This window comes from Syngnathus scovelli, chromosome 4 (assembly GCF_024217435.2).
Source record: "Syngnathus scovelli strain Florida chromosome 4, RoL_Ssco_1.2, whole genome shotgun sequence".
NCBI lineage: Eukaryota > Metazoa > Chordata > Actinopteri > Syngnathiformes > Syngnathidae > Syngnathus > Syngnathus scovelli.
Genome location: NC_090850.1, coordinates 14620303 through 14638742, shown reverse-complemented (window position 1 = coordinate 14638742; position 18440 = coordinate 14620303). Strand labels below are relative to the sequence as shown.

Sequence of the window (18440 nt, the reverse complement as noted above, 5' to 3'; positions counted from 1 at the left end):
TTATTTATTCATCCCATATCCTTGATATCTGTCTTCAGGTCCATTTGTGCACTCGTAAACTCTGTGTTTTCACTCGTAAGACAAATCAGTGCACTAGTGAAATGACGATAGGGCGTTTGAGTAGAACAACTATTGTTTTACTACTAGTAACACTTTTTGCCTAATAGTACAACCTTAACTGGGTAACTAGTGTCTCTACAGTGCACCCTAATGCACCAAATTGTCTTTAGTAAGTGCAAAGAACGTGCAGGAGGTGGGGTAGGCCCAACAGAGTACGATACTGAAAATATTTTTTTCAGAAGAGATTTTAATCAATAAATTCGTCCTTTTTTGGTCACGTGAAATATTTGAATTTTATGAAACTGGATTTTTTTTAGCCTTTCTGGAATAATCATCAGAATGTAAATAAACAAACAAACAAACAAACAAACAAACAAACAAACAAACAAATAAATAAATAAATAAATAAATAAATAAATAAATAAATATCCCACTTGAGTGGTAAACTAATAAAACACAAGTTTCACTTTATGTTGATTGATTTGCTAGCAATGCAACAGATTGTGGATCTTGCGTCTCAACGCAGCCATAAATACAGTACATACAGTACTATGCTGCTCTCTAGCGGTTAGAAGGCAAAAGGGCAGCAAAACCTGTGAAATTAATCCCTTCCACAATCTCATTGTTTTTATGCAGTATATGTAAACAATTGTACTTATTCATATGAAAATATACAATTAAATACTTCAATTTTTTGTGAGGCTGATGCAAATTTGGAAAATTCCGTTTCATGAACACTCATACATCGTGTTTGCTAAAACAACAACAAAACAACCAAACAAAAAAGTTCATGTGAAATGTTTTGTACATATTCATTATTAGCTCAACAGGAACAGGGAGCTCGCGTAATACACTTTGAGACTAAGTCGCTTAATTGTGCAGCTTGTGGTGAGATGAATGCTTAATAATAATGCAATTTTTAGGAGAAAGAATGTGAGCATCCATCTGTTTTTGATTGGTTGATTTCACGTGCATGTGACCCTGTGACCTCAGACCTTGTGACATGAACGTTCCGGAAGTTTCACGGTTGTGAACACATCAAGTGTGGAAGCAGGTTGAACCTGCTGCACAGACTCATTCGATGCCTGAGGCTTACTTTGATGTTAATGGTTGGAACTCGGAGCACAATCAACTCAAGTACGTATACAGTGTTATATATATATTTTTTTAAAGTAAACATCCATCATTGCCTCTCAAGACATACATGTGCATATAAATGTGAAAGCTGCACAGTGAGCGACTCCCCCCCCCCCCCCCCCCCCCCAGTACTGACGAAGTCCAGACCAAACACATACTTCAGACAAAAACACTGAGAACATGCATGTTTATCACGCGATTTCCTTTCATTTCGCAATACACAAATTCATTATTCGTACAACTAAAAGAAATCAAGAAGCATTTGTGGAGTGTTCAATTTGAGATCACCTTCACACTGTTGCGGAGTTAAAAATGTTTGTTTGGCAACTTGTCTTACTTTCTGTAAATCATGTAAAGTAGTTTCGGAAACAGGAGGCATGTCACTCTTAATTGTCAACACTTATCCTTGTATTTAGCGTGTTTGTGTGGCAGGCACGTAGCAACGACAGTTTCTAATAAATAGAACAATACACGCCTATTGTTCGTATCATCATTACGATGGGGTTTGTCATTATTAACCGTTAATGTTGGGCTGCAGACTAAAAATTAAAATGAATGTTTTTGGTAAGAACAATAGTATTTGGCAGCACTGTACTGTAAAAACATACAGTAATAACATAAGGTAAAGTTTTAACGTTTTGTGCATGAGGATAGTGTCGCTCCTTCTGATGTGGCCAACAGGGGGCAGTATAATGCTGTGTTTATGGGTACGCACAATGAAGCCGCGCACAACTACTGTTGTTTGGGGATTTTGATCATTTTCCTATTCCCCGTTTGATAAGTGTTTTTTGCACATATATTTTCTTTACATCCCTCTATCCGTATGTTACAGATGTCTGCTTTTTTCGAAGACTTGTTTACCATCTGGCAAACTGCTGCTTGTGTTGGCTGCCTTTTGCCTACAAGTCAAAATAAAGAAACCAGCCAAGCGCTGGCTTATATCTCTGAAAACTTGTAAGTCACGACATCAAAATTTACGAACATATTTTGTGGAATTGTAATATTTATTTTTAACTACACTATATCCATTTTATTATTATTATTATTATTATTATTATTATTATTATTATTATTATTATTATTATTATACAATAATAATAAATACATTTACTGTTAACATGATCATCATGCCAAACTGCACACTTTGTTTTACTTATTAAAATATTCATGATTCTCTACATAACATAAAATGATATTCTACTGCCTGAATGTGATGTATTCATGGTTTAATGTTCTGTTGAAATATGCTATTTCAAGCACACTGCATGATTTTGCCTCTGGAAAAGCCATGCCCCATAATGTCACATTGTTTACAAACTTTGAAGGGGTCTGTAGCATAGTTGCCCAAGTCCCATATGGACGTTTTTGAAAAACATTTTAAAACTTCTAGCAAGCATATTGCATTTTTTTAAATTGATATTGTTACCCAAATACCAGAATCGCCAAAGTCAATTTTGAACTTACTCTCCCACCATCAATAATGTCAGAAGTACTTAAGTTTTACCTACCTCATATCTTTTACTTTTATAGGTGCCTTTGATGTAATATTGTTTTCTGATTAAGGGCTATAAAAAAATATTTGCCTTGAATTGACTTTGGAGCACTCAAAGTCATTGTGAAAACAGTAAAAGAAAAGTAAACAGGAGGAACGGAACATAAAACTTGAATGAAAATGTAAGTGTGTGAATGTATGTGTGGATGTAAGGTACGTATGTTTATGTGACAGGCCTCCACGTGACTTGACCATTCACTTGTTGACCTATTGCATAAGTGTTTGATGTGCGGTTACACATTCACTAAATCGAGCCTGCATACCACTTGTATTATTATTTTGTGGTTCCAGTTCCATCGCATGAAAGGAAGGACTTATTGCTTTAGGGGTTTGAACTGTTTTCACTATCACTTCCTCCACTTTTTGTTCCATATGCAGGGAGTGTCAGGAGGGTAGGAATGTGAGCTGCTTGTAACTATGATTGCCTGTTGACATACACTCACACAGTGGGGACATTAAAAAATCATGCCACGCTCATCAATGATTCATTACCTGTAACAGGTGCCACACTGAGTCCCTTTTGACAGTCCTGCTTGTGTTACGTTATACATAAACACTAACATCTACGCCATTTTTAGGTCAAATGTATTCCATATTATTACAGATTACAGTTTAAATGTGTTATTATGGCATCAGCACATATTGGAGTTATGCCTTACAGTCAGGTGTTTCATTTCTTTGTTGCTTGTGTAGGTTTCGTCTAGGTACTGTGGATTCCTTTCACATTCCAAAAGGTTCATTGAAGACTCTCAAAGTGTCCGTGTGTGACATTCTGGTTTGTCTCTAGTATGTGCCCTGTGATTGGCTAGCGAGCAATATAGATTCGATGCATTAACATTTTTTACAGCCCGCATTTCATTTCTTCCTTTTGGCGACATTGTTTCTCTTCCGTCGTCATGGAGTTGAACGTTCGAGTTACATTTCATTGTGTCAAGATAGTGTCAAGATTCTTTCCGGTGACATGAGCCGCATGCAGCTGTCAGCCTGTCACCTAGGCGCTGCACCTGCCCGGGGCCGAGTGGGAGGACCCGGCCCGACCCGGCCCATGCACCCCGCCCTCTGCGATGCCTGTTCTCTCACAGAAGAGGCAGGAAGGTGAAATGTGGCTCAACAGGTCGGATGGGAGCTCAGACAGAAAGACAGCAAGCCTAGTTGCCGAGGGACTCACCAGCCGGGAATCGGATCATGACCCCGCTGTGCTTCTGCTGAGTGGGGACCTTTGCACTGATTCACGCCGACCCGATCACCTCACCGGACGAGAAAGGATTTCCCTATGGTGCCTCTGAGAGTTGGAGCACAACTCAGGAAGGAGTCGTGAGAGGAAGAGTGGGAGGAGGGTCAACAAAGGAGGAGGGGAAAGAGGGGCTGGGGACACACACGGTGGGATCGTGGAGTGGACACAGGCGGAGACATGCTTCACTACGGGTCGCGACGTACCTTTTCCAGCACCACCACCACCACTGCTGACTCGCCAGAGTCCAGAAGCGAGGTAAGAAGTCCCACAGTGAGAGGGCATCTACTCTGTCTTACAGATAGCTTTGGTGTTCTTGTCCAATGTCCGTGCTTTATTTTGCAAAACGATGTGCCCCCCCCCCCCCCCTGTTTTTGCTCAATGCATCTGGACAATGTGCGTAAAGCAGGATGTGTACAAGAAGAGCTTGTTAGGCGAGGCCAGTGAGCTGCAGGCTGACCACTTGTCATTATTGCAACAATGGACTGACATAACCGGCTTTAAAAAAAAATAAGGTGTTACTTATTAATTGTTGATAGTAAAAAGTTAATATTTATGACTATAATTAATGTGTAGATTATTTACATGAATAAGTAATACATGTGCTCAAGGCTCAGGTAACGTGTCATGAATGTGGATGTCACATGCTACTGGAACGAGGCAAACAAACAAAAATAGTTTGAGTTTAAAAAAATATATAAATTTGGTTTCTTCTTATTATTATTATTGGGGATATGGAGGTATACATATTTTCTATTTGTGTCAATCCAGTCATTGTATTTGTGGAGGCTGCTGATGCCAGCCATTGATACTTCAGGCCAGGCATGTCAAGCGCCAGTCCTTAAAGGCCACTTTTTTAAGCCGTCTTCCACGTTCCCTGCTTGCAACACACCTGATTCAACTGTTGAGCTCATCGCCAATGTCTGAGGAATCTTGATAACAATCCTGATCATTTGAATCAGTTGTTTGCATTTCTATAATAAAAACATGCATGTACTTTTTCAGATGTCATATTTCCATTTGACTTCATTCTGTTCATGTGTATATTATTTAAATCATATATTATAGGAAGGTATATCTAATATACATATATATACAATATATGTTAATATTTATGAACCATAACATTATTTATATTTAATAAAGAATGTTTTTTCACATGCATTTTTAATATTTTTGTAACATTCTTAACAGTGTCACAATTGTATAAAGAAGATAACCATGGTAAATCATTTGAAAGTATTAAAACACTGCCGGAGTCTTAATTTATATTTCTTGAAATGTGAGAATTCATCACAAGTTCTTTTTTTCTTTTCAGAGGTCAATCACTCGCCTGAGGTTGACTCTGCATCCGGAAGATGCCAAGAAGGAACACAAAGCTGCTAATCCAGCAACTGTGAGTGACCCCCCCCCCCCCCTTTTTTTTTTTCTTTTTGATACATTGCCGAAATTCCACATTTTACCGTAGTGCGCTTCCTTGACTGAAAAGACTTTCATCAAAAATCTCCTCAAGATGTCTGGTCTGCGTTGTGTAATCATGACTGAAGGGCGTGTCCAACAATGCCTACATGTGTTTCACATTATACTAGAGGACAACTGAAGCTCTATTGACCATCTCATGTACTGTGCAGGGAGGGCTAAAAGTAGCTGTATGTTTTTTAAATTGACTTTCATTTAAGAAAGAAGGAAGAGAAGAAGGATATGAGAATTGTAAAAAAGGAACAAAGTTGGAATGAAACAGTATTAAGGTCTCCACAGGTCAAACCCCAAAGATGGACTTGAAACTGTCCAAGTCTTTTTACAAAACACCACTGCAAAACTTTTCTCTGAACGAAACACCTCACCTCACTTCAACATTGTTCCCTTGACAGCAAGATGCGACAAAATGACGTCAAAGAAATACTGTTATTGCTTTGGCCTGAGCACAAAATCACTGAGAAGGGATTTGTTTTTTGTCCCAGCGAATGACGGAGAATAGATTCCCCGGAGAAATCTACAAAATGATGCAGAATAGCGACTATACATTTGTCACCTACTTTTTCCAAATCGCTCCCATTTAATTTGCTGTCTGCAGACATACAGTCTGCCTGTTTTTTTGTTTTTTTTCTGCCTGTTGTATTGCGTGTTTAATGATGAGTGCTTCTTGTGTGTGTTGACTGTGTGTACACGCTGCAGGCGCTACGGCTGCGTGGGTGTTTGCAATGGGTGTCCCCACCTTTGTATGGATACGACATGACGAGATGACTCGTCAAGTAGTTGTGATGGGTCTGTTTAGGACCCTGACGTAGAAGTGATTGCCTTGAGTGAGAACTTTGACCCGACAGGACTGTGACCGAAACACACGCACCCTGATAATGCAGTGCGATAATCTGTGAGCATGTTTCCCTTCCAGAGGGTGTGGTCACGAGTTGGAAGGGACGACATCTTGTTAGAACAGTGACAGGCCAGGAACACGTTTGCCGCCTATAATGACGTGTTTGGTGTGCCTGTAATGACACGGACACGCATTGATATCTTTAGCTCGTGCAAAGATCACAATGCGGTTTCATGGCTCATTATGATGGAGCTGTTTGACTGTTGTATTTAGTAAGAAGCCAGATGAGCCACGTCATTTGTAGATGTTTTTTATTATTTACAAAAAAAAAAACAGTAGGTATGTGATATATCAATACAGAAAATATATTTGTAACTTGAAGTGGTAAAGTGACTTTAAGTGCAAGGATTTTCTGTCAATTCTCATGATGACATCACAGCCAGCCTTTCTGTCCATGAACTCACCTTTGGTTCCTCTGGGAAAAACTCGAGGCCGTAAATCATAAGTGATGGGTCGCTGATGTCCTTTCAACTGTTTGTTGAATGGGCAGTCTCACACTTACGCACGCATGCACACACAAATACAAACTAAAAACTCTTGCAAGGAGCACGAAGAAGACGCTGAACTTCATGTGTGGTAAACGGCCTACTACCGTGCGTGTGCGTGTGTGAGCGAGAGAAAGAAAGAAACTCAGCTTGAGTTTTCACATTAACTCGGCTCTTCAATTTGGAAAAAAGTTCAATTAAACAAATTACACATAAAACTTCAACACAAATTGTATTTAAATAAAGGTTTAAAAAAAATCAACATTGGCACATCACTGGCACAAACCACTAATAAGTGATCAAGTGCAATGAAAGTCGCTTTACTCTCCAATGTCATTGACAGACTTCCTTCTCCTTCACACAATGAATTCTTCGCTGCACGCCGGAGGATTTCCGGCCAAGTGCTGAAGCAGTGCGGCCGCTATTGTGCTCCTTGGCAGATAGCCGTCAACGCTGAGCTGATTCAACATATAAGCAAAGTTCCTTGAGGTTATAAGATGACTTCCTTGTGTCCTCTGCATGGAGATCAAAGTTAAAATCAGACACTGAGGTCAAAGACACAAGAATGCAAATGCTTAATTTTGCCAAGGTTGAACTTGTTATACAATGAAATGACCATCAGCATTAAATAAAACATTTTTTAACATTCTTAAAGGGAGTTAATAACACATTTGTTGATGCAGCCAAGCCAGTAGGACTTATTATTTTTATTGATGTAGTTTAACCATGTAAAGAAATTTGTGTCTTCTGAAAAGTGCTTCACAGTATTTACTCACTAACTTACTTACTCATATATAAAAGGCCAAATTCAATAGCCCAGATCATTTAACAAGGTTATGGGACATTAGTCTTTAACAACACGTGTGCTTACGGGCATTTTTGTCGTGGGCAGACCAAGGCAGACCGAGCGTGGGTCCCTATGCTGTACCACAAATATTTGTAATATTAATGTTCGTCCTGAGGTACAAGTATGTAAAATAAATTCGTATATTTTCTGACGTTGTCTTCGTCATGAATCCGTATTCAAAATTAAAATATCACTTTTTATGAATTGTTTAATGGCCCTTGTAAAAACTATATTGTACATTTACTTTAGAAATATGTTTACAGCAATCTGGCACAAAATGTACATATAACATGTGCCATGAGACACATAGAAGTTGCCACACTGAGTGCATTGGAATGTATTTCCACAAAAGTCCATTTCCTCCCCCAAGTGGCCTTGACTGCCTGTTATATGAAGACTCTTTGTTTTTTTGTCTCGCTCATGATAAAGTCATGCGATACAGAGGAACCTTTGTTCCACACACACAACAACACAGTAAAGTGTTTTACTATTGGGCGAGCATGTAATTAATTCAAAGACCAGTATTTAAGTTGTTTGTACTTATACTCACTCCCTTTGCGACAAATTCACACGGCTTTGGTTTCGGTGACATAAAACCAAGTAGTCACTGTCAAGGATTGTGTATTTAAACGCATTGTAACAGTCAGAGTTGGCATTTATTCTTCTGTTATTGAGAGGTTTAAAGAAAAAGTCGGTAGTGGAGCCTTTACTCAGGAGTCAGGTGAAGTGATGAAAAAATAAGGAGCTGGCCTGTGTCCATACGACAACACTGCTCTCCTTGTTCTGGTCCTCTTCATTCTTTATCTCTTCTCCAGGTGAAGACTGATGTCTCCTTTAATGGGCAACAAGCCTGGAATGTTAGTTTAGATGTTTGTTGACACTAAAACAAAACATGTTTTCAATCATTTTCCAACTTAAATGATGAGCCAGCGTTGCTTCATGCTAATATTGCTGATCTATGCAGGATGGTTGGAAGAAGAGGAATGGCATTATTCAAAGAGAGAGGCCGCCTGGCAGAGAATCACCCAAGCAGGTACAGTCCAAGATGCATAAATAATAGACACAGCACTCCATATATACCTACTGGCCAAAACATTAGGTACGCATGTATTGTATAAGGAAAAAAAAATGGCTTTGAAATAGACATAAGGTTGATACACTCATGTCATCACAAATGAAGAGTTTCTCAACTGTTTAAATAGTTGTAATATTTGTCTTTTTTTTTCCAGAGGATAAAGAATACAAGCTTGAGATTGTTGATTTAGAAATTTAAAGGCTGTTATCATTAATTTTTTTCCTATGTGCTAAGCTGCTGCTTAACTGCTGTCAAGTGAGTTAAAATGAGTTTACTGTAAATTGTGGCAGATTCGAGTATGTGTACGTTTCTTAATGTTTATCTCACCCATTTGCAATGTGATGCAATATAAACATATGATTAGCACAAAGAAGAATCATCAGACCACACATAGAAATAGACCACATTTGAATATGGCACATTCAATATTTGCTGTCTGCTGTGGCTCATCCGGCTGCTGGAGACCCAAAAGGCAGACGAGACAGCAGCTCATGTTCTGGGTTGCAGAAACATGACACCCACAATTCAGCTTTCTTTTTTTTTTTTTTTTTTTTTTTTTTTAAACATCCGTTCACAACGTCCTGTTTCCACTGTTGAGCAGAAACAGTGCTGCAAATATCTGATGTTGTGCACACAACTTGGGGAGCATAAAGGGTTCCAAGAGGTAGTGTGCTCATGGAAACCCGTTTGAGAATTTATTTGATAGCTGATACCCAGCTAAAGGTCCATGTACTAGTACACTCTTTGTCCGTCCATCCATTCATCCATCCATCCAAGTCAGTCAACTTTGGTATACTGGACGGACAACTGCATGTTACTAGTGAGGCAAGACTGTGAGTGAGTATTTTGGTGCAACTTGCAGGGCTCAGTAATCTACCACTGCATGGCACATACCTACTAGTTGGACCTAGTTCAACACATGATTTAGTTACATATGTAATAGTAGGCCAAAAGTATCGCTAATAGTGGAAAGAATGTAATAGTCAAGTAAGACACAGCCGTTCACGTAGTGCTGTGTAATCATTCTACTAGTGTGTTGACTAGTTTTAATAGTGAGGATACTAGCACACACGCACACACACATGCACACATGCGCACAGTGACAGTCCCAGCTGGAAGAAACCTGAGCAGTGTGTTCTTTTCTTGTCTCCCTCAGCACCTGGGTGAAATGACCAATGGGCAGGCCGAGACCTCGCCGCAGCATCACGGGCCCAAAATGTACGGCGTAGTGCAGAGTAACAATGCTGACAGGGAACAGCAAGTGATGGCGCGTGAGTGGACCGTCAGTCACCTTCATGAAGAAATGAAGTACATCAAGGAGGTGAGCGGAGGACCAACACAACGCTGTACGACACATTGCGGTGATATGCGCTCAGGTAACAGATTTGATCTGCGCGCTTCATCTCGATGCGTTTATGCAGGTGAGAGATTCTCTGGAGAAGGTCAGAGAGCGCATGTACGGCCAGTTTGGAGGCATGCAGCAATCTGTGCACAAGCTCTCGCAGGAACTAAAGGTGAGATAAGCATCACGTGATCATCGCAATCACGCTTTACTGTCATTTGATGTCAGAGGTGTCCAAAGTATATCTCAGCATGTACTAAAATTGAGCCACTGAGAACATTTTTGTCATGAAATGAATGGAGGAAAGGCACATCTTCCACATGAGTGTAGATGTGTGTATTGATATAATTTGCTAATTGTGAACAACACCTGTGTGTGGTTTATAGACTTCCAACTCCCAACGCAGAAGTCTGGAATCTGAAGTGAGGGTCCGCACTGCAGCAATGGAAAGATTTGATCAGATGAACAGCTCCCTAATGTCATCCAATATTGGCCTGCAGGTAACAAACTTTGTCTTTGCACATGTAAAGACATACGGAGTTGTATGCTGAGAACAGTTGTGTTGCCTCGGCAGAAATCTCTTCTGGAGAACTGTCAGAATCGTATGGACGCAAGGGAAGAGTTGAATAGTTTGCGGACCACTTGTGAGAAAACACAAGAACAGCTCCGAGATAAGGAGAGAGAGCTGGCCGCAGCGCATGCCGAAAACCAGACGCTCAGACTTGAGGTAGGTTGTTCGTTCATCTTTTAGGCCTCAACCGCTCTTTGTTGACATCACTGTGGAAGGACCTGCTCTGACACATTCATTGAAAAATGTCACTTGGACTGGTGTGGCAAGTTGGGCTGCTCGGAATAGTCTGATAAGAGACGTTGGACTAGTTGTGCGGGATTGTGCGAGAAAAGACACATATTGTTTACAAGTATCAAGAGCAGCTCGACACACCACATTCTGGCGGCAAAGGGATACTTTTGTCTAAATGAAGCTCATCAATTCACTTCAATTCAATAGTACCTTGGCACCAAGATGCCATCAGGTGGTGCCTATGCAATGCTGTTATACATAGCTTATGTCTGAATACAAAAACAGAAAATAAATGTTTCCTAGGATGTAAATAAGTAAATTTACAACACCTGAGCCATAAATATGCCCAGGCTCCCCCTACCAGACACCTTCTACATATTTCCATGAATTCCCACGTAAGAAAGTGTGATACGATTGCACTACCTAGTGGAGAAGAAGGTAAATTGCATTTCACTGACATTTAAATGATTTCACAAAACAATGCTATTCATTTATCAACACAGAAAAAAGGGGGTTGAATGATTTTTCAGCATACAGCCAGTGAAGTTTGTGGAAATGTCACTCACTTTTCCTTCCCTTTAATTAATCCCATGCTTGTAGAACGAACTCATTTCATCATCCAGCATCATCAGTTCACATCAGCTCACCCTGCTCACAGCACTTTTCTTTTCTCGCTTTTGCTTTCCAGGTGGAATCTACACGAGAGGCCAACAGTAGGGCCCTAACGGAGCTCTCTGCGGCGCTCGAAAGGGACTACCAGGAAAAGCTGCAAGAAGAGCAAAGGAAACACAGGGAGGAGATTGAAATACTCCAGGTCTGCACTATTTACTTTCTGATCAATGCCAAGAGACACAAATACACGGTTCATACGAACATGTGTTGGGAAATTTCAAAGCGACGTCAGAGCAAAAACATTTTTGTTCTATGTATTTGTTTACACAGGCACAACTGGACGACTACATCAGACGATTAGAAGAAGCTGAGATGAATATCAGGATCGCAGAGGCCAAAATTGCTGAGCGGGATCTGAGGATTGGTGAACTTGAGCGCTTGGTGGACTGCATGGGGACGGTAACCGTTGCAAAAAAAAAAACAACAACCATATATTACATGCATGGGAGTCATATGAGCAATCCCACAGGAAAAGAGTCAACTCCACCAGAAGCTGCAGGAATGTGAACGGCGTCTTCGCTTGTTAGAGAGGAGCGATGCAACCGATGGAGCTGTAGCCAAAAGGTATTCCATCAATGTCCACAATGGGAAGACAATAAGTTGAATATCTGATCAGTGTCCAAAGAGGAAAGGCAAGTTTTGGTAAACACTGCTTTCCGAGTTTTGTTTCGGCGAGTGCGACATCAGCTCAGAGCAGTTGAAGCTATCGATGACTGCTGGTATTTGGCAGGTCACATGAGCTGCAAAGGGAAGCTGGAGGTCTTCGAGAGAGAATCAAGCACTTGAACGACATGGTCTTCTGCCAACAGCGAAAGGTCAAAGGAATGATTGAGGAGGTGAGGGAGGTCATTTGTGGTCATGTATTTTTTTTTTCTAGGAAGCCAATTGAATCATGTATTGCTTCATATGTGTCACCCCCCATCCCTTTTTGTTTTCATTGTCACAAAGAAACGAGAACAAACAGACTTGAAAAAAAAACCCTTCCGGTCAAATATTTTAGGTTTAAAACATAACACTAAAAATGTTCTCAGTTAAAAATATCTTATTGGTGAATGGTAACTGCCCTTACAAATCACAAAGGATCCATCAACTTTTGGCATTGCACAGAATACTGACAGTATGCTAACTTGTTACTCAAAAGAGCATTTCAACTCCAGCAACTTCTTGCTATGAAGCAATAATATAATAATACAAAATAAAAATAACTAATAATGCAAAAATATAAATAAATAATGATGATACGATAATAAAAATAAATAAGACGATACAAGCGAAAGTTATAACTGTAACTTAATGTGGTATGATTATCTGAGTTTTCTTCTTCAAACGGTGAAGGTGCAAAAACTACGAGCTCAAGTTGCAGAGAAGGACATGTTCATCTCAGAGCTGCTGGACCGAATTGCGATTGTGGAGTGTGAGGTAAGACTGTCTGTGTGTATGTGTGTGTGTACGCGAGTGTGAGCGTGTCAGTGTATTTAATCCGGGCTGGTGCGGTTAACTGTTCTTTTGGTATTGACCCCTGGATCGCCTGAACTTTGAGCAATGGACTTTGGTATGTGGTGACTGCAGTCTTTGCATGAATATGACAGTCTTGTTTCCTGTTTTCCTTTTCCTAGAATAATGAATTAGAAGACAAGCTCAAGTATTTTATGTCCACACAGAGTAGTGAAGAAGAGGATTTGGACTTTGGGAAGATAGGACAAGTCTGCAACCCTCTTCCAAGGTAAGAAGCACCGTTGAGTGGAGTGTTTTGTTCATGCGGTGTGGCAATGAAACAGCGGGCCTTCTTTTGTTTAATGCATGACTGTTTGAACAGAATTGAAGAATTACCGGGGCATGATGTTGAATCTCCTAATCTGCATGAACCAATTCGTCTTCATCCTAGAGATCTCCTTCCATCCAAACAACCGTTATTTGTCATACCGCCTCCGCCACAAATGCGACCTCCTCCACCACCCCCAGATCCATATACATACGACGCTTCACTACCTCCTGAACCTTTTTTATCACCTATACAACCTCCCCTCCCTCCACTGCCTTCTTCACCCACACCTCCCTCATCACCCACACCCCCCTTGTCTCCAACATCACCGCCATCGTCACCCACACTGCCTCCATCTTCACCCACACTGCTTCCATCTTCACCCACACTGCCTCCATCTTCACCCACACTGCCTCCATCTTCACCCACACTGCCTCCATCTTCACCCACACTGCCTCCATCTTCACCCACACTGCCTCCATCTTCACCCACACAAGAATCAGATGAGCCTCCTCTCCGCCGTCCTTCCCTCTTCCTTACAACGGTTACTCAATCGAGGACGTTGAAGCGTAACGCCCCTCCTCCCAGCAGGGTGGAGTCCAGTTTACTTCGCTACACGCCGGTTGAGTACAGCCGCTACCTTGAGGCCAACCCGACGCCCCAGATCGAAATGTACTCCTCCACCCGAGTGTCATCGGAATCCCAAAGTTACGAGAGCCAGCCCATTGACGAGGTGGACGCTGAAACAGACACTCAGATGGCATTGAATCAAGACAAAAGGAGAACAAGATCGGGGGTTGCGTATTTTGATACGCCATTCACGAAATTAATGGAAATGACAGCAAACATCAAAATAGAGTGATTGGAGAGGATGCAGCAATTTTAGTATACTGTACGGTGAACATCTTCATTGTCTTAAATTTTACATGAACTGTCTTTAAGACAGTAGCCCATGTTTAGGCTTTGTTTATGTTTACATATGCCATGTCATATTTCTGTAAATAAATTCTGTACATGTATTTAAGTTTTGTCCAAAGACACCAGCCATAAACAAAACTAAATTTGAGCAAGTTTGAGTTCAAGCCAACATGTCGTGAACCTGTTGTTATGCTCGTTATGTTGGCATGCACAGCAAGTCTGCTAACTTGTATTCTAGGTTTGGTCAATCGGCACTCAATCGGATTGACATTTACTGTGAAACTGATACATATAAAAAACAAAAAACAAAATTTGCAGTTTGTTTATTTCGTAGACCAGAAGGTTCAATCAAACCATACCGTGTAACCCAGTAAATTATGATTAAATTCCTGCGATGGAGAGGGAGTTTACTGTACATGGAAATGTAGAAGCAAAAAACTATAGCTATAAACACAAAGTATAACAGTGGTAAGTATGGAGAAAAGGATTGTAGAAAACCTTGACTCTTTTCTACTGAAACCTTTTTGTTGTATGACTAATACAATAAAACATTATACTATTTATAGAAAATCTGTTATTTACATACAAACAGTACAGGCAATTACGATGTGTCTTGAGAAATTACTAGACAAAACAGCATTGTACGTTTACTTTGATTTATTCCTTTTTTTACATTTCTTTTGACTCATTTGGCTATCTAACTTTGTGAACACATTGGAATTATAGTTGATTTACTATGATATGAAATTTCATACTGTACGTGTATATAAGCTCATATTGTGAGTCATTTTGTAAATAGTATTGTTAAGGACTATGTTTAGCTTCTTTGAAATGAATGTAGCCCACACTGCTCAAATGAACTGAAGGGGGAAAGAAAAAAAAATTACTATGTAAATTTTCTTGAAAAAATGTATATTGGCGCCGCATGAATAATAATAAAAAAAACATTTTCTATCTGTAGTTTTTACCTTATGTACAACATATTTATTTACATGTGATGTGCCTTTGGGGGTGGGAATACATATTAAAAAACATTTTACATACATGCAACCTGGCATGTTTGAGATGAAATTGTTGGTAATAATCACTATATATAATGACTGCCATTTGTGAGCCACAGACACAAGCAAAATCCACTGGATGAGTAACCAGTCCGCCTCATTTTAACAGTGACTATAAAGTAAATGTACTCAACCTTTATGTTGATGTCCATGATTGGGGCGTTGTGATTTTGGATTTTGTAGAAGCAATCCTTTGAAAATGTAAATACTTGCAGATTTATAGAAATAAAGTATTGTATTTTGACATTTATGTTTTCTATATTGTTATTTGTTTTTGACAATGTGACAAATTATTAACATGATAGGTTTCTTCAATAACATGGATATCATCAACTGTTTTCAATTCATAATACTATATAATTAAAGTAATTTGAGCAAACTTGTCATTTCAGAAATGTGTATCAATTTATTCATTTTATTTATTTATTTATTTATTCACTTTCATGAGTACCCAAAACCTAAAGTCCTCATTTTAAAAGGGTTGGTGACTCTAAATGTACATAATCAAGAATCCTGTGATGTTTGTTGATGTTTTTTTCCCTTTTAAAAATCGTCAATTAAAATGGAAACATTTATCTAATTAAATGATAGGTTAATTTAGAGCCCAAACTGTAAAAAACAAAACAAAAAAAAAACTGAAATGTGTTAAGTAGAAACGTTTGCATATATAGTACATTCAAACATCTAATTCATTGTTTTAAATCGTGGGTTAATTAATTTCAAAACTTGTTATATTTTCAAAATAATTTTATTCATTTGTTCAATAATTTATTTGTATTAGTTTTAGTTAAAACTGTTATGAATAATAAAGAATGAAAAAAAGCGCATGAATGATTATTTTAGTATTTTGTGTGTTTTACATAGGAGATTTTTTGTTTGTATTCTAATTTAAAGAAAGTGGTTTCAGTACATCGCCTGCAGAGGGCGCTCGAATACATTCCCCAATCGTGTTGAATATACCGAAGAAGACGAGTCCCACTTTGAAATGTTTTCACTTCGATTCCAACAAAACATGTCTGTTTTAACTGATTTTATGTAGTTTCCTCCTCCACACAACGGCTTAGGAACCCCTACAGATTCAAGGAGGACGATTGTTTTCATGAGGAATGCCACGTTGAGAAGTGCCGCGTGTTCCCGCTTTTTGCCAGCGGCTGTGGCTTAGCTTGTTTAGCTCGTCAGGATGTCGGAGCGCCAGGGACAGGTGGGAGACTTGAACAAGCAGAGCAGAGAGCAACTCCACGAACTACTTCTGCGACAGAACAGCATCCTTGCTGACAAGTAAGACCCAAGTACACTTGACTACTCTCAGACGATGATAACCAGGCTGGAGGTATTAGAATGATATGAAAAGTTAGGTGGATTTAGAATTCAGTTTGAGCGATTATGTCCTTGATATCCATCTTCAGTTCCATGTACAATGCTACTAGTCTGCTGTTTAGGAAAACAGTTTGAGCGCACAACTTGAACGACCTTGTCTAGTAGTAGGCTAAAACATGCCTACCAGTTGGTCCTGTACTGTAATAGAGGGCCTAAAGTGTCACCATGACAACCCCCCCCCCCCCAGAAAAAAACAAACAAACAAACAAACAAGTCAGTCACTCTTATGTGCACTCTGGTTGTTCTACCATGCAGAACATGCAAACCGCCACACAAGTTGGCTAAGTTTCAAACAGCAAATCACATAACTGCAGACAGTAAAATACCCTTTAATTAAAAATAGAACAATATGGTTACACAACGAGGTGTGTCACTGGTCTCTATAGGCCCACAAAACAGGTTAGACGCTCAACAAATGGAGACAGGTGTTGCCACACAACAATTGACAGCCTGATGTGTAACCAACTGAATCAGACAGACTGGGACCATGCGTTCACATAAACTAATTTGAAAATACTTGCCCTGCAGCACTTGTGAGTGAATGCATTGACGTCATTTATATATATTCAATGGTCATCAGCCACTCTCAGGCCACATTGTAAAGTGTGCAGGGCTTGAGTATGGCGTCCACAGTGGACAAAATATATACCCGCACCCCACATGCACTTATGTATATTGTCTAACAATCAATTCTTATCAAATTAATAAATGCATTGACGTCATTGACGTACAGTACGAAAATTTAAAATTAAAACCCTCCATAGCTTCAGCCAGAATTGTAAGCCACTGTAACAATTATGGACAGTTTTGCACAACTGTTTTGTGTTTTTGTTGTTTGCAGGAGATTAATAAAGTCTCTCCCTGACAAGGGAAAGCGATTAAGGGACTTTGCGGAGAGGATACGCCTCGCTATTGAACGCCGTGATGAGGAGGAACGGAAGCAAAGCTTGGTGTCAGCAGCCAGGGCAGAGTTTCAGTCCAAGTATCGTCGTGCCTTCACTGGGCAGCATCGTGCTGAGCAAAATGAGGGAGCAGCATCACAACAGACTGACCCCTGCGTTCATATGAGGGAGGAGGAGGAAGAAGACACTGCTGAAACCATGGCGATGGCTTCCCCCGGGGCCTCTCTGAATTTTGTTGTGACAAAAGAAAGCGACCTTGCGGAGGTCTTGGAACGGGTTACAATCTCCACTGGCACCGGTGACCAAGACAAGGATCCTGTCAAAACCACTGTGACGGACAATTACTTTTTCAAAAAGCAAACGCCAAAGAAGCCTCATGTTGTAACCGTCCTGGAAAGGACAGAGAACACGACACCCGGAAGGCAAAAATTCAAACCAAACCAGTGAGCAGAGCCAAAAAGTTATTATCAAAATATAGCAACAGTGTAAATGTCATTCGGTATCCTTGTGACCGTTTTGCTTTTGTGACTTTGCAGGCTGCCAGACAAAAGCAGCAACTCTCCATCTGGGTCCTTATCACCCGGCCAGTCGTCCGAAGGCTCGTCTCCGCTCTCTGAGCAGGCTCGGAGGGAACGCGACAAAAAGCACCTGGACGACGTTACGGCCGCAAAGCTGCCTCCTCTCTACCACACTCCAGCCCAGCTTCTGTCTCTGCAGGAGTCTGCTGACCTACTGAGAACACAGACAAAGAAACAACAGGTTAGTCCATTCTTACAGGTAACACGCATTTTTCTTCTTTACCCAAGTATGAAAATCAAAATTTTTTTATCGGCTAGAGTTTTA

General features: G+C 40.1%; 2 protein-coding genes across 7 annotated transcripts in view; both read left to right on the top strand.

Moving 5' to 3' along the window:
* The first annotated feature begins 3800 nt into the window (after positions 1–3800).
* myzap (myocardial zonula adherens protein) lies at positions 3801–15568 on the top strand. 5 transcript variants are annotated; one of them, XM_049718942.2, is made up of 15 exons: positions 3803–4238; positions 5299–5376; positions 8651–8719; positions 9918–10082; positions 10183–10275; positions 10490–10603; positions 10678–10830; positions 11594–11719; positions 11848–11976; positions 12047–12141; positions 12308–12413; positions 12913–12996; positions 13194–13300; positions 13394–13689; positions 13732–15568. In XM_049718942.2, exons 1-15 carry the CDS (start codon positions 4161–4163, stop codon positions 14199–14201), a joined length of 2163 nt encoding a protein of 720 aa, XP_049574899.1. In that variant the 5' UTR covers positions 3803–4160; the 3' UTR covers positions 14202–15568. The 5 variants fall into 5 exon arrangements, with proteins under 5 accessions (XP_049574902.1, XP_049574899.1, XP_049574901.1 ...); XM_049718945.2 differs by having other exon boundaries at positions 3801–4238; positions 13239–13300; positions 13463–15568; XM_049718944.2 differs by having other exon boundaries at positions 3804–4238; positions 13463–15568.
* Positions 15569–16118: 550 nt separating this feature from the next.
* The window catches only part of aqp9b (aquaporin 9b), a 55543-nt gene continuing 53221 nt past the window's right edge, over positions 16119–18440 (top strand). The window contains exons 1-3 of one of the 2 annotated variants that reach the window (XM_049718948.2): positions 16119–16596; positions 17537–18040; positions 18134–18356. In XM_049718948.2, the coding sequence (XP_049574905.1) occupies positions 16499–16596; positions 17537–18040; positions 18134–18356 (825 nt within the window). In that variant the 5' untranslated portion in view covers positions 16119–16498. Of the gene's footprint in view, positions 16597–17536; positions 18058–18133; positions 18357–18440 lie in introns of those variants that run through there. The other variant, XM_049718950.2, reaches the window with a different exon arrangement.

Bases quoted from the DNA above. Each gene is read 5' to 3' on its own strand.
- myzap (XM_049718941.2), top strand. From the start codon at position 4,161: ATGCTTCACTACGGGTCGCGACGTACCTTTTCCAGCACCACCACCACC. The intron at 5,377-8,650 runs GTGAGTGACCCC...TGATCTATGCAG, and splicing joins AAGCTGCTAATCCAGCAACT to GATGGTTGGAAGAAGAGGAA. The intron at 10,604-10,677 runs GTAACAAACTTT...TTGCCTCGGCAG, and splicing joins CATCCAATATTGGCCTGCAG to AAATCTCTTCTGGAGAACTG.